Here is a 19,944-nt window from a genome sequence, read left to right as displayed (position 1 = left end):
GAAGACCAATTTGTGAGTCCCTTTTTGGGTTTTCCCTTGTTGATCCATACAAGAAGCCCAATGCATGGCTGTAAGCTGAACATAGTACAAAAATGTGAACAAGGAGAAGGTTCAAACCCAAAGGACTTACAAGAGAAGTCTTAACATGGTTTGGACTGCCACTGCGAACTTTGAGAAGATAGAATGCTTAGGTGAAGACCTCTGCTGGACATCTTATGTATATGACTGCAATTGTGTAGTTGTTGTCCTTCAATTAAAGAAGGGACCTTCTGGAAGAAGAAATATCCACTTTTTAATGGGATTTGGGATTGCAAGAGTGTAGCACACAGATCATGATTGCATGATTGCATCAGGAGTGTAGCACACAGATCATTCTCTGTGACATCATGCCTCAAAATGTCCTCCGGATGATTCATTCACAGCAAGGATTTCCGATTTTGGATTGACAAAGATTGTGATGAGTGATGAAACTGAGGCACTTATAACCATCAGAGGGACTTGTGTCAGAATGGTTCAGGAGCAAGTCAATTACAGCAAAAATAGGCGCTTATAGTTATCGGGGTCATGTTACTGGAGATCATTTGTTACAGGATGTGCATTGATTTCCAAACAGAAAATGAAGAGGAAGCCATCCTTCCTGATTGGCTTATGAGTGCTATAGAGGTCACCAATTGGATATGCTTGTGGAGACTGATGATGAGGCAAGAAATGACATGAGGAGGGCTGGAGAGGTTAGTGATGGTAGCAATTTGGTGTATTCAAGAGGACCCTTCATTAAGGCCTACCATGAGAATTATCACACTGATGCTTGAAGGCATGGTTGATGTTTCTGTGCCTCCATGTACTTTCCCTTTTAGTTCAGACTATTGAAACGACGCTCAGTTTCAATTGAAAATTCTGTGTCCTTGTTTCCATTTCTGTGCTTTTCAACATTCACAGCTGGAAAATGACGAGGAAGCTATACTTACTGATTGGGCTTATGATTGCTATAGAGGGGACAGATTGGATAAGCTAGTGAAGAAAGATGATGAAGCAAGAAATGAGATGGCGATGCTGGAGTGGATAGTGATGGTTGCCCTTTGGTGCATCCAAGAGGACCCTTCTTTGAGGCCCTACATGGGAATGGTCATCCTGATGCTTGAAATGTTAAGATATGAATTCACACATTTAACAATGGTTCATGACTAAGCTATTCGCCTTTTCGTATTTGTTTTGTATCTGTTTTCTACAGTATGGGCCACCTTATGTGTAGAGCCTAGTGTCATAACGGGTCTTAGATGATGGGCCTAAGGCTCGCGAGGCCCGATAGTCTAAAAGGTATGGTTCCTAAGGCATAGAGGGTATAAATATAAGGCAAAGTGTCTATTCTTGAGATCACATCCTTTTGAATAGAATTGAACCCACTCTCTCCCGCTCCCATTGCCAGAGAGAATACAGAGAAAGGTGGTATCCTCTACAACCTTAGAAGATCTGTACCTCTTCATCAAGCGCATAATGGACTCGGGTGTGTTCCAAAGTGGAAGAAGGCATATATTAAATGAATTGATATATATATATATATACCTTGTATCTGTGTTTGGGTGATCATGGAGAATTAAAAGATTCAGACATGAAAGAGTTATTGAAGTTCCTGTGCCCCCTTGTCCTTTCCCCTTTAGTTCAACCTTCTAAAACTACACATACCTAAAACAGTGTATATGTACCTACTCTTCTTTGTTAACTTGGAAGTTCTATATATCATGAACTTCAGTTGAACATATGTTTGTTCTTATAGTGTTTTCTTTGTTAGTATGGTCTCATTTTCTTGTTCTAATAGTACAAACAAGGTTGCTACGAGTTTTGGGTCAAAATGGCCCATTTATTAAAATATATATATAACATCTAACCATTTTATAAAACTTATATTCAAATTGGTCTCTTTAATGCTAAGTAAGAGTCATGTCATAGAAATATATATATATTTTTTTCATAATTTTAGTTAAAAATCAAAGTCTTGGTTGCCAATTGAGACTTTATTTTTTAATTGAAACCTCAATTGGTAACTAAGGTTTCATTTTTGAACTAAAGTTTCAATTGTCAACTGAAGCTTCAGTTATTTTTTTTTTAAAATTTAAAATTTAATTAAAAACTATTAAATTACAATTTATTATTAAAATTAAAAATATATACTTTAATAATAAATTATTTATTTAAACTTAAGAATCTAGTATTACTTCAACAAACATAAATTGATAAATAGAAAAGATTATAAATTAATATTTTATTTATTAATAAATTAATAATCTTAAAATAATAAATTTATATAACATATAAATAAGATATAAACTTGTATAGTTTATTAATTTAAGATATTAATTTATTTGTAATATGACAAATTTATTTTTATCGAAATAATAGGATACTCTTGAGTCACAGTTGTCAATTGAGGCTTCAATTAATATATTTTTTTTTCACTTTCAAATTTAATTATAATTTATTAAATTACAATTTATTATTGAAATTAAAAATATATACTTTAATAATAAATTATTTATATTTAAACTTAAGAATCTAGCATTACTTTAACAAACATAAATTGATAAATAGAAGATATTATAAATAAATATTTATTAATAAATTAATAATCTTATAACATATAAAAAATATATAAAATTGTATAATTTATTAATTTAAGATATTTAATTTGTTGTTTTTTTAAGATAATAATTTATTGGTATTATGACAAATTTATCTTTATTGAAATAATAGTATACTCTTAAGTTGACATAAATAGATTTTTTTTGACAAAATTAGTTAAGGAAATTAATTAGAAAAGGTCTACTGCAAAATGTAATTTTTAGAAGTTTTATCAAAATCACAAAAAATACCTACTAAACATTTATATGGTAGGAATATATATATATAATCTCATATGCCTCCACAAAGAGAGAATCTACATGTAACTAGTACTTTCTTCCTTTTTGGTTGCTTCTTTCTAACTATAGTAGGTACTGCATGTGATACATGAAAAACATCTATTTGTGATGAAACTACAGTTGGAAATAGAGGTGGTGGTGGAGGTAGCAATTTAGGTCGACGTAGGTCACACCTACCCCTCATAATGGTTTGAGATAAATCTAGTTGAGTAAATGTGTCAATCTGCATAGGTATAGGGACAAATATAAATGACTCTAGTGATGGTAGAACTAATGTCCTAAACTCAAGTCCTAGTGAAGTAGTTAAGGAAGCATCTAAGTGCAATGAAAGAGGATCGACATATAAGGTAGCAGACACTAAAAGTGGGTTTGAAGAAATAGGTGGTTGTACCGATAGTGGGTCTGAATAGGTAGGGGGCTACACTGATGGTGAGTTTGAAGTGGTAGAGGGTTGTAATAAAGGCATGTCTAAAAAAGTAAGGGGCTATACTGATAGTGGGTTTGAAGAAGTAAGAGATTGTGCTAATGGTGGGTTTGAAGAAGTAAGGGATTGTGTTGATGGTGGGTTTAAAGAGGTAGGAGGTTAAACTAAAGATAAGTATAAAGAAATATGGGATGTATTGATGGTGGGTCTGAAGAAATAGGGGACTGCACTGATGATGGGTCTAAAGAGATAAGTGATTGCACTAATGACAGGCTTGGAGAGATGAGTGACTATACTAATCGTGGGAATAAAAAGGTGGAGGGTTATAATGATGCTGACATTGATAATGTGATGGGCTGACAACTAATATATTATTAAAGTATATATTTTTAATTTAAATAATAAATTGTAATTTAATAGTTTTTAATTAAATTTCAAATTAAAAAAAATGAAACTTCAATTGGCAATTGAGGTTTTAGTTAAAAAAAAATGAAAACTCAGTTGTCAATTGAGATTTCGGTTAAAAATGAAACCTCAATTAACAATTGTGACTTCAATTCAAAAATGAAGTTTCAATTACTAATTGAGACTTTAACTAAAATTATGAAAAAATATATTTTTATGACATGATTCCTACGTGGCACCAAAAAGACTAATTTGAACATAAGTTTCATAAAGTGATTATATTTTATATGGGCCATTTTGACCCAAAACTCAAGTTGCTACACTATGGTTATAAATTTCAAGGTGGCAGATAAGCACCAAGATGGTCTTCTTCTCTTCTAGTTGATGTAACATGATTCACCAGTCCATGTTCTCACCTTCACAGGTATTGAAAATTTGGCTGAGTACTTGCTACAAAAGGTCTCTTTTTTAGGTGTTTTGAAAGTTCAAAACCAGTTGTGAACTCTGTCTCTATAGAAATTTTGGCAACTCCACCAAAAGTCTTTCAAGCTTTTGGAAGATTCAAAACTTAAAAAACCACCCAGTGGTTTCGTATATCAGCAGTATGAAAGCGGGTCTTCACCACCTCACCACTCTTGAAACCTTAAGTATCAGCGAGTGCCCTAAGCTTCAATACTTGACGAAAGAGAGACTGCCAAACTCACTCTCTTCTCTATATGTCGGAGAGTGTCCTTTGCTGAAACAACGGCTCCAATTCGAGAAAGGGCAAGAATGGCGTTATATATCTCACATTCCAAAAATATTGATCGATGATGAGCTATTTTAATGGAAGTGGCACTGCACCAACACATGGGCAGGTAATTGTTGTGTGCTTAAACTTATTTTCTTTACAAAATTTATGTTCCACCCAAATTTCTAATCTCAAGAATATATCTGCTTAATTCCTTGCCTCCGTTCAAGAATCACTTAAATCTCCTACACATTGTTAAGGTTTTGACCTCCTAATTGAATTCTTATTGAAAATGAAAATAATCTTGTAATTACAAATAAATTAAAAAAATATAGTTTTTAGTAAACCATAAATAGTAATATTATAATAAAATCATAAATTATATTTTTAGTAGAAATTATACTATTTTATTATATATTAGAAAAAAAAAGATATTTTATTATATTAATAAATTCATAGTATTAATGAGTTTATTATTTAAGTTTTAAATTATTTTTAAAAATTAATAGACTTGTTAACAAATGCAACACATTAAGTTTTGTTTAATTTGGAGTTAATTTGCTCAGCGAAAAAAATTGAAAAATAATAATTATATATAGAAGAGAAATAATAGAGTGTATGTGTTTTTCTATTATTTTTAAAAATTGATAAAAATAATTTTTTACTTGTTATCTAAAAGTTGTTCTTTATTTTACTTTGTTTTTAAAAATGGAAATTGAGAAAAATAACCAAACAGTTGTAGACCCGTGTTGGGGTGCATTTCATACAACCTGTTTTGCCAAATGTCCAGATTTCTGGGAGCCACGTGGAGCTTGAAGACTGGTCACCAGGTAGCACACCTTGCCATTGAGAGGGAGCTGGTAGAAGCAATCAGAATAGGACACCTGTCAAGAGGGGATTCTAAAATCTTCAGGCCGTTATGGAGGAGCGTCTGGCAGCTGCAGGTGGGAGGTTGCTTTTTGGACGTGTTTGTTGAGGAGATATTTGAAAAAGGATCCCTTTTGAACAGAGGGGGGATTTTTTTTGGAGAAAAGCTGAGAGAGGGAGAGAGGTCTTAGCAGGACCAGAAGAGGGAGAGGGCTTGGTGGGCAAGTCTTGAGAGGAAAACAGAGGAAAAAAATGGAGAGAGCGACCTGTATGGCAGAGGGCATTAAACAAATGGTTGTTGTGGATATCCGGAGATTGCCTTGGAGGCATCAGTACAGGAATGAAAATGCTAATTTTGATAAGATTGACAGAGCCCATTCAGAAGAGAGTTGAAGAGGTAATGCCTATTGCGACCGGGGAGGAGCGTGAAGAACTTGAAGCTGCGTTTGAAGGAAGGAACATTCTGGATGCAGACCATCCTGTTGGTCCGTTTGGTACAAAGGAAGCACCTGTTGTGGTTCAGTCTGACTATGATAAAAAGAATAGTTGGGTGCCTTGGAGGTGAAGGCGAGGATGAGCATGATATTGTCTGGTTTCGGCTGGAGAAAGGCAAGCCACATGAATGCCTTGTGTGCTCACAGTATTTCACGTTGGAAGTCATAGGCCCAGGAGGATCACCACCACATTGGGATGGTGATGATGATCATCATCACTGATTGTTGCTTTTGCCATTTTCCTACCGGAATAAAATCTGGTGAGATGTTGGTAGCTGAAGACATTGGAACCGAAGTAGATGAATATCCATTTCTTCATGCTCTTTTATTTCCACGTGGCCAAGTTCTCCTCCGTGATCAGCCATGGAGTCTTTGAATATGTTCTCTATGCTGCTATCAAGGCAATTGACATGGTTGTGTCCCCACCTGTGAAAATCTCCTCAATCAAGCATCCGATGAAACGCTACACTTGATCCTTGAGACACTGCAGGCAGCTATAAAGACGGGTCATGAAGCATCTGCAGCAATAGAACCCATCAATCTCGCTATCTATCAAGCCAAGCCATTCCAATCAAGCGTTCACAAAACCCATTTCTCACTCATGCCCGTGTCTTACCCACGTTCCAGCTCACTATCTATATTCATACCCATTGTCATCCACCATACCCATCTTCCATATCAACTACCCTTCCACCCATGCACCCAAATCTCACTGCATGACCACTCAACATTCCCCCAAAGCCTCCTTTTAAGAGCCCTAAGTCCTTACTTACCCCCATGCACGAGAATCCTACGTCAATGGCCACATTCCGATGAAAAGTATCCCAAACCGACGAGAAGGTCTCATGCTATAATAAGCTGTGCCAACCTCTGGACGAATTTGTCCAGATTTTGATAGCTGCGGAAATTTCAGATTATAGGTCATGGGATTAACTGCTTTGTTAACAGAGTTGATTTACAATTTCCTAGAGGAACTCTTTGCAGATGCAGGAGTACTTGCAATTGAGCGTGCTGATTTTGATGACATTGAATAGTCTAGCTCTAGTAACTGGTGGTGAGATTGCATCAACCTTTGGCAATCCAGAGTCGGTTGAGCTTGGGCACTGCAAGCTGATTGAAGAAATTATGATTGGTGAGGATAAATTGATATATTTTAGGGCGTTGAAATGGGTCAGATATGCACAATAGTATTGAGAGGTGCAACGCCAGCTAGCTTCAAAGTTCTTCATGATCCTATTCGGAAAACGGATACTCTAATTGCAGATTTCGGTGAAAGCGCTGGTGGACAGAGAGTCGGACTGCAATTACGACATGCTTGGTAAAGGGAAAACATTATCAGTGGCTGTGCCTTTCTCGCGGCTCTTTGCTTGTGCCGACCGATCAGATTGGGTTAGCGCGCTTGGTGCTGTTCGTGCTGAGTGTTTGCGTGCCTTTGCTGCCAAGATAAGAGAGAGAAAGTTTGAATTGGCAAACTCGAGGAAATTAATAGTGGAAAACCTCTGGATGAAACGACATGGGATATTGATGATGTTGCTTTTTGTTTTGAATACTTTGCAGATCATGCGGAAGCTTTAGATGCGCAGAAAAAGGCTTCATTGCCACTACCTAGAGAGACATTTAAGTGTCATGTTTTAAAGGAGCCCGTTGGTGTTGTTGGATTGCTTACACCATGGAATTACTCGCTGCCACCGAGTTGGCTTTTGTGACTTGTTTAGAGCTAGCTGATGTGAGTATAGAGGTGTGTCTCCTGATGTTCTAATGTTTGATCAAACAGGACATTTGCAGGTTATAGACTTCGGATTTGGGAATTGGCTGATGAAAGGACATTTACAATATGTGGGATGGCAGATTCTTTAGCACCATAGATAGTCTAAGGAAAAGGACATGGCTTTCCTGTTGACTGGTGGGCACTGGGAGGCATGATCTATTTTATGCTACAAGTGAAATGCCATTTGGATCATGGAGAGAAAGTGGGCTTGATACATTTGCAAAGATTGGAAGGGGATAGCTAAACCTTCCGCGCCATCTTCAGTCCTAAAGCTGTTGATCTCATAGCAAAATTATTTGAAGTTGATGAAAGCACAAGACTAGGAAGCCCAAATCCAGATTCTTTCAAAAGCCATGAGTGGTTTGATGGGATTGATTGGAAGAGGATGGCAGATTCTGAGGGAACACCCAATCAAACCTCATTGGTGGAGGCCTTGCATGGTGGCCATGTCACTTTAAGTCACGTGCTTTCTTCTCTTTATTATTATTTATTCCCCTCTGAATTTTGAAATGATTCTCCACACTCCCATTTTCCATATGATTTCCCAGATTTTATTTTTTATTTTCCAAATGCCATTTCTATCAAATAATTTTATTTTTTTCAAATTTTCATCTTTAAAATTTTTAGGATCACTCAAAATCTTATTTTCAATAAATTTATGCCACCACTTTTTCTTCTGGCAAATAATTTTCATAACTTCCATGTTTTTAAAAAAATGTTTTAAAATAAGCAAGAATTTATTTCCGTAATTTTAAGTAATGGAGTTATTAGAATTAATTCATGCAAAATAAAACATGCTTTGGTGGGGCCTAACATAAGGGATTTTATGATCGATTGATTAGTTGATTTGATTGTTATTCATATTTGATTTATTCTACTCTATGACATGCTCGAAATTATTTCTTAATTGTGCACTAACCTCACTTTTTGATAGCTTATTGTGGCTCATCGCTCAGGTGCGTATCTCCTCCCACTCTAGTCTTTCTATATACATGTTTTGTTTCTCACATGTGCATGATCACTCTGAGTATTCGTTGATTCTCTCATCCATTGCCATGATTGCTTCATCTCATTAGTAGAGACCCGATTTTAGGAACTTAGAAGGGTGCTACGGTCTTTATCGTACTTTCCCGATAAGTAACCTGACCCCCGAACCCGATCCGGTTTTTTGTAGACCAATCTTTTCCAAAAACAAGGAGTCACACCTAGGGTTTTCTTTCTTATTTTATTTACCCTCTTAAAAATAAAACAAAAATAAGTGGCGACTCCAAGTCATTTTTCAAACAATAAATAAAATCAATTTTTCAAATAAAAATCGAGCTCGCCATCGAGTGGGAAACGCATGAGCTGAAATACGGGGTCCACAACAGTGTTATTAATTTTTTAAAACTATTTTCTATTTTTGAAAACAAAAAACTATTTTTAAGAACTTCGGTAAACATACTCTTATTTTCTTAAATTTTAAAATTTTTGAAAAAGTGATTTTTAAAGACAAAGGTAAATCTATACTCTTTGTATAAGATGCTTTACTTATATATAGAAGCTTTTGATTTTAAAAAACTACTTGTGTGTTTATCTCGTGGATACATTTTTAGGTGATTCATGGTTATTGAAATATGTATTGAATCTTACCCACATCATAATATCTCCTTCACTTTAGCCCAGCAGCCAAAGCCCCAAGCCCCTTCACATTTTTCTTGCAGCCAGACCTGGGTTGAAGGGTGGCTACCACTAGACCAAGTTTACTTAAGTAAGTGTTCACACTAAATATGTTAAACTTCATTATTAAAAAATAAAAAAATAAATTAATTCTAATTATTTTATTTTAAATTTTATTTAATTGATTAATAAAAGTATAAAAACCCACATTATAATTTTCTTAACAAGTCTTTTTATATGATAATTAAATATAAAAATAAAAATATTAAAAAATCATATGCATCATTATTTATTTTATATTATTGAATGCATTTAAATTAAATAAATTATAGTTTTAATATTAAATATATCATCATTTATCTCATTAATCCTATTTTAAAAAATTACTATCACTTCACTTTTTAAATTTTTTATATTTATCTTTCTAATTTTGAATATTTTTATTTTAAAATATTAAAAATATAAATTTTATTAAAAATATTAAAATATATAAATAATAATAATGAAGTTCTAATATGTTATAAATTAAAATTAAAATTAATTTGATAAGATAAATAATAAATTATATATTAAAATGGATATATCTTTACTTACCAATATTTTTCTCCTTAACCATACTTATGTTAATTACACTTACAAAATAACTTTAATATATGTCTTTTTATTTATTTTATCATTTTTTGGAGTTTTTTCAAATATTTCCATGACTTTTGAATAATTTTCGTCTTACCTATATTTCTGATATATCCGTAAAATCCAAGTACCCATATATCTGTGTTTACCATATTTCAAACATTTGTTATTGATTATGTATTTGATGTTTCATTGGACCAAAAAATGTATAAATTAATTATTTTGGATATACTTTATTCATTACATGTTTTAAAAGTGATACTTATTAAATACTTATATTTTGTAGTTCTTATTAATTTTCAATATAAGCATGCAAATTGAGAAAACTTCATGACTTTAGGACATATACAAGAATTACTAGATGTAGAAAGGAACATAAGGATCAATAAACCAACTTCTTATTAATTTGATTACATAATTAATGTTGTTAACTATTTTATGTTTATATTTTAGATCATAAATTTATTTGTATGCAAACTCAGCACTTTTGTGATGAAATTCAAAGCAATACGGTCTACTCAATGCTCCTTACCCACCACATTTGTAGTATGTTCATCCATTTTTATTTACACATTACTTTGTCCTCGTCAATAATAATAAGAAGCTTCTTATTCATATCATTTCTCAAATTGTTCATACCTTATTTTACATTATTTGTAGCATTTTTCACATTGTTCATATCACCTATCATACCCTCTCTTACATTGTTTCAAAAAACACTAGAATTGATTTTTCAATACTATAAATTATTTTTCAAATTTTTAAAAAGTGTTTCCTAAATTTTACCATATACCTTTTTTTTTTTCTTTCAAAAAAGCTTTTTAGGTTAAAAATATTTTCTAAAATCACTATCATTCATACTCTAAGTCAATGATTATTTTTTTTCAAAAAAAATGTTAATTATTGAAAATAATCCTTATTATTTTAAATCAATAGCTTCGAATAATTATTTTCAGATGGTTGTCAAGTTCATCAGAGGGATTAAAATTTCAATAAATAAAAGTGGAAAAGAAAGAATGGTAGACATCATCCTTTTGGCCTTTGGCTTTTGGCCATACGATCTCAATGCCGGCCTAGGATGCTTTTGCTTCTTTGGCATGGTCCGACTCCACCAAATTGACAATAATAATAATAATAATAATAATAAAAATAATTAAAAAAGGAAAGAAAAAAAATCGTCCTTACTTGGTGTTTGTTATAATGCCAGAATCTTGAGTCTGCCATCCACCTAAATTGATTCAAAGAAGATGCATGTTTGCAGAAAACTCAATAATGGACTCGATAAGATTATTTATATTAATATCAACTTGAAAAGGAATTTTTTTTGTTGATTAAATTCCAAAAATTAGGCCTTTGGTGTTAATACCAACTTCAACCCAATATTCCGGGTTACAAAATTTAAGAAATACTATTAAAAATTTGAAAAAACATTTTTAGTATTGAAAAATTACCTACAATGTTTTTTAGAGAAAACTTTGATTGGTGGTTCTCTTAAAACCTTTTTTTTTTTAAAAAAAAAAAAAAGAGAAAAAAAGAAAAAAAAAAAAAAAACACTTCTACTATAAGCATTTCGACTATGTTTAATTTTCAAAAATTTTGAAAGAAAATGTAAAGGACAAGTAGAGAAGAAAGAAAAAGTAGAGAAAAATAAAAAAAATAGATTAGAAGTCAACAAATTATTTTTATTTACTACTTCAAACTTATTTTAACTCATTGATATAAAGATTAAATAATTTTAAAATACATAAGTTTTTAATTAGTTTTAATTTATTTAATTTTCTTTGATATATTTTTCATAGAACAATCAAATATGAAAAAATCATTTTCATTTACATTTTTTTTTTATATTTTTCGGGAACCAAACATAACCTTCCAAAAGAAGCATTGTCAAACGTATTCTTAATTTAATTTTCAAATTTGGAATTGGAAAGTAAGAACTCCAAACAGAAGTAGAAATAAGATTATTAACTGTCTTATTTCTTTTTCTTTTCGATTATATTTGGTTCTCAAAAAATATTAGGGAAAGAAAAAAATATGTCAAGAAAAATGATTTTCTTATGTTTGATTTCTGGAAAATATAAAAGAAAATTAAATATAATTCAAATTAATTTAAAATTTATATATTTTTAAATTATTTAATCTTACTATAATAGAAAAAAATAAGTAAAATAAGTTTGAAGAAATATATAAAAATAATTTATTAAATTTAAACTTATTTTTTTATTTTTCTTCACTTTTTATTTCAATATCTTTTTTTTGTTTATTTTCTTTCTTTTTTATTTTCTCTTAAATTTTTCAAGAATCAAAGTCTTTTGACATCCCAATTAAAGAAAAGTGACTTGACAATCCAAAAATTTAATTTGTAAAAAACAATATCATTATGTAAACATAAAAAGCAACAATTTTCATAATCACAATTAAATCTTAATTTTAGTGGTTATTTTTTAAAAATAAAAATGCTAATTATTGAAAATGATTCCTGTAATTCCAAGTTAATAGCTTGAATACTTATTTTACTATGCCTTTTAAGTTGGTTTTAACTTTTAAGGAATAAAATTTCAACAAATAAAACATAAAGAAATTTTTTAGACAATCGTTTAGTCAACATCCATCCACCTACTCCACCAACTTGATATAAAAATGCTTTTAGACCGACCATTAAATTGAGAAAATGGATCAATCAACATCCATCCACCTACTCCACTAAATTAATGTAAAAATGCTTTTTGAGGGGTTTGGTGACAAATCCTGACATCTAAATTCACCAGGATTTCCCCAAATTTCTTTTTCTATGGGTGCTTGCTTTTCTATGTTTGCTCATTGACCATTGGATTCTCACAGTTATATGGAAAATCACTGGGTAAAAAGAAATTAAGACCTTCAGCTTAGCTTTACTATAACAAATGAAAAATAAAAAATAAAAATCAAATCTCTAATTTAGGATATGTTTCAATACCCACAAACTCTTTTTTTTTTTTTAATAAAAAGATAGTAATAATTTTTATATAATATATAAAAACTCATTAAAAATATAAGAGTAAATTTCACTATGAGATTTAAACTAAGTATACTCATCTTATCTTGATCATAATTGATAAATTTGTTTACAATTAGCTCATAAATTTAGACGGTTTATCAAAAGTCGTAGTACTTCATTACTTCATAATTGATGTATTAATGTATATGACTTCAATTAATAATTTTTTTTTTTACTTTCAAATTGAATTAAAAATTATTAAATTACAACTTATTATTGAAATTAAAAATACATATTTTAATAATGAATTATTTATATTTAAACCGAAGAATCTTGTATTACTTTAACAAACATAAATTGATAAATATAAGATATTATAAATAAATATTTTATTTATTAATAAATTAATAATCTTAAAATAATACATTTATATAACATATAAATAAAATATAAAATTGTATAATTTATTAATTTAAGATATTTAATTTGTTGTTTTTTAAGATAATAATTTATTTGTATTATGAAAAATTTATCTTTATTGAAATAATAGTAAACTCTTAAGTTAACATATATAGATTTTTTTGACAAAATTAATTAATGAAATTAATTAGAAAAAATCTACTATAAAATGTAATTTTTAATAATTTCATCAAAGTCACAAAAAAATGTCCACTAAACATTTATATAGTGGGAAAAAAATATATATATATAATCTCACATACATGCCTCCACAAAGGAGAAAACCTATATGTAACTGGTACTCTCTTTCTTTTTTATCGTTTCTTTCTAATTGTAGCAGGTACTATATGTGACACATGAAGAATATCTATCTGTGATGAAGGTAGAGTTGGAAATAGAGGTGGTGGTGGGGATAGTAATCTAGGTCAACGTAGATCACACCTACCCCTCAAAATGGTTGGGGGTAAATCTAGTTGAGTAAATGTGTCAATCTGCATAGGTATAGGGACAAATATAAATGATTTTGGTGATGGTAAAACTAATGTCCTAAACTCAGGTCCTAGTGGAGTAGCTAAGACAGCATCTAAGTGCAATGAAAGGGGATCAACATATAGGGTAGTAGACACTAAAAGTGGGTTTGAAAAAGTAGGTAGTTGGATTGATAGTAGGTCTGAATAGGTAGGAGGTTGCATTGATGGTGAGTCTGAAGAGGTAGGGGGTTATAATGGAGGTAGGTCTAAAGAGGTAGGAGGTTATACTGATGGTGGGTTTGAAGAGGTAGGAGGTTGTGGTAATGGTAGGTCTGAAGATGTAGGAGATTGTGCTGATGGTGGGTTTGAAGAGGTAATGGGCTAAATTAAAGATAGGTCTGAAGAAATAGAGGGTTGTATTGATGGTGGGTCTGAATAGGTAGGAGTCTAAAGAAATAGGCAGTTGTACTGATGGTGAATCTGAAGAGGTAGGGGCAGTACTGATGATGAGTTTGAAGAGGTAAGAGATTGCACTGATGATAGGTCTGAAGAGATGGGTGATTGTACTAATCGTGGGGATAAAACGGTAAGCGCCTATAATGATGTTGAAACTGATGAAGTGATGGGCTAACGACTAATTTATTATTAAAATATATATATTTTAATTTAATAATAAATTATAATTTAATAGTTTTTAATTAAATTTTAAATTAAAAAAATAACTAAAATCTCAATTGACAATTGAAGTTTTAGTTAAAAAAAAATGAAGCATTAGTTGTCAATTGAAACTTTAGTTAAAAAATAAAATCTTAATTGATAATTGTAATTTTAGTTAAAAAATGAAGTCTCGATTATCAATTGAACCTTTAACTAAAATTATGAAAAAAAAATATATTTCTATGACATGGCTCGCACCAAATATATATATATACTGTGGAAATGGGTCATTTTGACCCAAAACTCAGGTTGCTACGCTATGGTTATAAATTTCAAGGTGGCAGGTAAGCACCAAGATGGTTTTCTTCTCTTCCAATTGATGTAACACGATTCACTAGCCCATGTTCTCACCTTTACAAGTATTGAAAAATTGGCGAGTACTTGCTACAAAAGATCTCTTTTCTAGGTGTTTTGAAAATTCAAAACTAGTTGTGAACTCTATCTATATAGAAATTTTGGCAACTCCACCAAAAGTCTTTCAAGCTTTTGGAAGATTCAAAACTTAGAAAACCACCCAGTGGTTTCGTTTAATAGCAATATGAAAGCATGTTGTGGACACAAAGTTTGCATTCTTATTTCAATCTTAGTTTGGACCATGCGATTAAATCTATCTATTGGTTAGCCCAAATTTTCTTGTCGCCATCTTTTGATGATAACAAAATATGAGGTTGGTATTTAATCTAATGTTTCAAAAAATAATTTCTCTCACCCCCAAAATTACCAACAACTTTGTCATGATGTTGACGACTTCAAACAATTACTTCCAATCCAGTCCTTCTTTTGTTAGAAATTTTCTCTTGCTCATAATTACCAACTTCATATGGGAAATTTATTTGCAAGTTGCTTGAATCCTATCTTAATCTCCAAAATTTTAATGCTTTTTAGAGTTAAGATCCTTGAAGGGAATACCATATAATTTTGGTTTTGTTGTATGCATCCTCTTTACTTGATCGCTTCTCTTTCAGGCTCTCATGACTATGATGACCAAATAATTTGAGTCTGAATTAACCTAATATTAATTAATTAATTGTGGTTGTCATTAGTTAATCTACACCTTTTATTTTATAAAAAATCTAATTACAATTGTACATGAATTTATAAAATAATCTATATAATAATTTTTTTATTAAAAAAATTATGTATTCCGACCAGAAATGTGGGACACTTCAATAGATATTTTAGAGAAAAAATTTTGCTTTTTCTGCTTTTGTTTTTCCCATTGCTTTGTTTTAGTAACAAGTCACAAGGCAATGGTGTCTGGCAAAAAAGTCAGCATCTGGGTCCACCACAGCTTTTTTGGCCTTTGGTTCCCTTTGCTTTGTTTTACTAACCACTCAATTATGGTGTTTCATCTGGGTCCATCACCATCAATCATTCCTTCAAGCCTTATGCATTTTGGCAATAGAGACCAGCCTTCAGTTTTGCAGTCAACAGGTATGGCGGACGCACTCCACTCGGCTTCCCTTCAAGTATTATTCGACAGGTTGGCTTCTCCGGAGGTCATCAACTTCATCCGGCACAAAAGCTCAGCCGTGTACTCCTTGACAAGTCAGGAGAGTAGAATCACTAGTTAAGTGTCATTTTAGGAAACATAATAAATAATTTTTTAATATTATAAATAATTTTTTATATTTTTAAAAGTATTTTTTAAATTTTAATAAATATCTAAAATTTTAAGTTAAAATTTTTTTTTGAAATTATTATCAAATAGAGTCTCTAAGACAACAATTATTTTTTCTTAAAAATAATTATAAAAATTATCCTTATTATTTTAAATGAATAGCTCTGAATAATTATTTTAAGATGGTTGTGAAGTTCAGTGGAAGGATTAAAATTTCAATAAATAAAAGTTGAAAAGAAGGAATGGTAGGCATCATCCTATTGGGCCTAGGATGCTTTTGCTTTTTTGGCGGTATCCGATTCCACCGATCTACCCACCGACTCCACCAAATTGATAATAATAAAAGAAAAAAATAAATGGTCCGAATCTTGGGTCCACCACCCACCAAAATTGATTCAATGAAAGAAGTATGTTTGCAGAAAACCCAATAAGATCTCCAAACAAAAGTAGAAATAAGATTATTAACTGTCTAATTTCTTTTTTTTTTTTTCGATTATATTTGGTTCTCAAAAAATATTAAGAAAAGAAAAAAATATGTCAAGAAAAATGATTTTCTTATATTTGATTTCTAGAAAATATAAAGAAAATTAAATATAATTCAAATTAATTTAAAATTTATATATTTTTAAATTATTTAATCTTACTATAATAGAAAAAAGGTAAATAAAATGAGTTTGAAGAAATATATTAAAATAATTTATTAAATTTAAACTTATTTTTTTTATTTTTCTTCATTTTTTATTTCAATATCTTTTTCCTCTTTATTTTCTTTTTTTCTTATTTTCTCTTAAATTTTTCAAGAACTAAAGTCTTTAGACATCCCAATTAAAGAAAAGTGACGTAACAATCCAAAATTTTAATTTGTAAAAAACAATATCATTATGAAAACATAAAAAGCAACAATTTTCATAATCATAATTAAATTTTAATTTTAGTGGTTATTTTTTAAAAATTAAAATGCTAATTATTGAAAACAATTCTTGTAATTCCAAGTTAATAGCTTGAATACTTATTTTACTATGCCTTTTAAGTTGGTTTTAACTTTTAAGGAATAAAATTTCAACAAATAGAACATAAAGAAATTTTTTAGACAATCGATTAGTCAACATCCATCCATCTACTCCACCAACTTGATATAAAAATGCTTTTAGACCGACCATTGAATTGAGACAATGGATCAATCAACATCCATCCACCTACTCCACTAAATTAATGTAAAAATGCTTTTTGACCAACCATTGAATTATGTGGGGTTTGGTGACAAATCCTGACATTTGAATTCACCGGGATTTCCCCAAATTTCTTTTTCTATGGGTGCTTGCTTTTCTATGTTTGCTCATTGACCATTGGATTCTCACAGTTATGTGGAAAATTACTGGATAAAAAGAAATTAAGACCTTCAGCTTAGCTTTACTATAACAAATGAAAAATAAAAAATCAAATCTCTAATTTAGGATATGTTTCAATACACACAAACTCTTTTTTTTTTTTTTTTTAATAAAAAGATAGTAATAATTTTTATATAATATATAAAAACTCATTAAAAATATAAGAGTAAATTTCACTATGAGATTTAAACTAAGTATACTCATCTTATCTTGATCACAATTGATAAATTTGTTTACAATTAGCTCATAAATTTAGACAATTTATCAAAAGTCATAGTATTTCATTATTTCATAATTGATGTATTAATGTATATATATGGCTTCAATTAATAATTTTTTTTACTTTCAAATTTAATTAAAAATTATTAAATTACTACTTATTATTGAAATTACAAATATATATTTTAATAATAAATTATTATATTTAAACTGAAAAATCTAGTATTACTTTAACAAACATAAATTAATAAATAGAAGATATTATAAATAAATATTTATTTATTAATAAATTAATAATCTTAAAATAATATATTTATATAACATATAAATAAAATATAAAATTGTATAATTTATTAATTTAAGATATTTAATTTGTTGTTTTTTAAGATAATAATTTATTTGTATTATGACAAATTTATCTTTATCTTTATAATAGTAAACTCTTAAGTTAACATATATAGATTTTTTGACAAAATTAATTAATGAAATTAATTAGAAAAAATCTACTATAAAATGTAATTTTTTATAATTTCATCAAAGTCACAAAAAAATGCCCACTAAACATTTATATAATGGGAAAAAAAAAACATATATAATCTCACATACATGCTTCCATAAGGAGAAAACCTATATGTAACTGGTACTCTCTTTCTTTTTTATCGTTTCTTTCTAACCGTAGCAGGTACTACATGTGACACATGAAGAACATTTATCTGTGATGAAGGTAAAGTTGGAAATAGAGGTGGTGGTGGGGATAGTAATCTAGGTCAACGTAGATCACACCTACCCCTCAAAATGGTTGGGGGTAAATCTAGTTGAGTAAATGTGTCAATCTGCATAGGTATAGGGACAAATATAAATGATTTTGGTGATGGTAAAACTAATGTCCTAAACTCAGGTCCTAGTGGAGTAGCTAAGACAACATCTAAGTGCACTGAAAGGGGATCAACATATAGGGTAGCAGACACTAAAAGTGGGTATGAAAAAGTAGGTAGTTGGATTGATAGTGGGTCTGAATAGGTAGGAGGTTGCACTGATGGTGAGTCTGAAGAGGTAGGGGGTTGTAATGGAGGTAGGTTTAAAGAGGTAGGAGGTTATACTGATGATAGGTTTGAAGAGGTAGGAGGTTGTGGTAATGGTAGGTCTGAAGATGTAGGAGATTGTGCTGATGGTGGGTTTGAAGAGGTGATGGGCTAAATTAAAGATAGGTCTAAAGAAATAGAAGGTTGTATTGATGGTGGGTCTGAAGAGGTAGGGGTCTAAAAAAATAGGCAGTTGTACTGATGGTGAATCTGAAAAGGTAGGAGTAGTACTAATGATGAGTTTGAAGATGTCTAAAGAAATTTTCTCTTCCTCATAATTACTAACTTTATACGGGAAATTTCTTTGCAATTTGCTTGAATCCTATCCGGATCTCCAAAATTTTAATGATTTTTAGAGTTAAGATCCTTGAAGGGAATACCACATAATTTTGGTTTTGTTGTATGCATCCTTTTTGCTGTTAGCTTCTCTTTTAGGCGCTCATGACTTTGATGGCCAAATAATTTGAGTCTGAATTAACCTAATATTAGTTAATTAATTAATTAATTAATTATTAAATTGTATGTGGTTGTCATTAGTTAATCTATTGCCTTTTTATTTTATAAAAAATCTAATTACATTTATACATGAATTTAGAAAATAATCTATACAATAATTTTTTTATTAAAAAAATTATATATTACGACTTGAAATGTGGGACACTTTAATAGATATTTTAGAGAAAAATTTTTGCTTTTTCTGCTTTTGCTTTTCCCTTTGCTCTGTTTTACTAACAAGTCACAAGGCAATGGTGTCTGGCAAAAAAGTCAGCATCTGGGTCCACCACAGTTTTTTTGGCCTTTGGTTCCCCTTTGCTTTGTTTTACTAACCACTCAATTATGGTGTTTCATCTGGGTCCACCAGCATCAATCATTCCTCCGAGCCTTGTGCATTTTGGCAATAGAGACCAGCCTCCAGAATTGCAATCAACAGGTACGGCGGACGCACTCCTCTCAGCTTCCCTTCAAGTTCAAGTTCTATTCGACTGGTTGGTTTCTCCGAAGGTCATCAACTTCATCCGGTACAAAATCTCAGCCATGAACTCCTTGACAAGTTGGAGAGTAGAGTCACCACTCGAGTGTTATTTTAGGAAACATAATAAGTGATTTTTTAATATT

At 30.6% G+C, this 19,944-nt stretch overlaps 1 protein-coding gene across 1 annotated transcript; it reads left to right on the top strand.

Moving 5' to 3' along the window:
• The first annotated feature begins 5,642 nt into the window (after positions 1-5,642).
• LOC117928679 (cytochrome c oxidase subunit 5b-1, mitochondrial-like) lies at positions 5,643-6,104 on the top strand. Its single transcript, XM_034848664.1, is given in 2 exon segments — positions 5,643-5,876; positions 5,878-6,104. Coding segments are annotated over 2 exon segments (375 nt in total). The 5' UTR covers positions 5,643-5,681; the 3' UTR covers positions 6,058-6,104.
• Positions 6,105-19,944: the final 13,840 nt, after the last annotated feature.

Source organism: Vitis riparia, chromosome 13 (genome assembly GCF_004353265.1).
Source record: "Vitis riparia cultivar Riparia Gloire de Montpellier isolate 1030 chromosome 13, EGFV_Vit.rip_1.0, whole genome shotgun sequence".
Taxonomy (NCBI): Eukaryota; Viridiplantae; Streptophyta; class Magnoliopsida; order Vitales; family Vitaceae; genus Vitis; species Vitis riparia.
The sequence above is the reverse complement of the archived record's forward strand: the minus strand, read 5'-3'. Positions and strand labels throughout refer to the sequence as shown.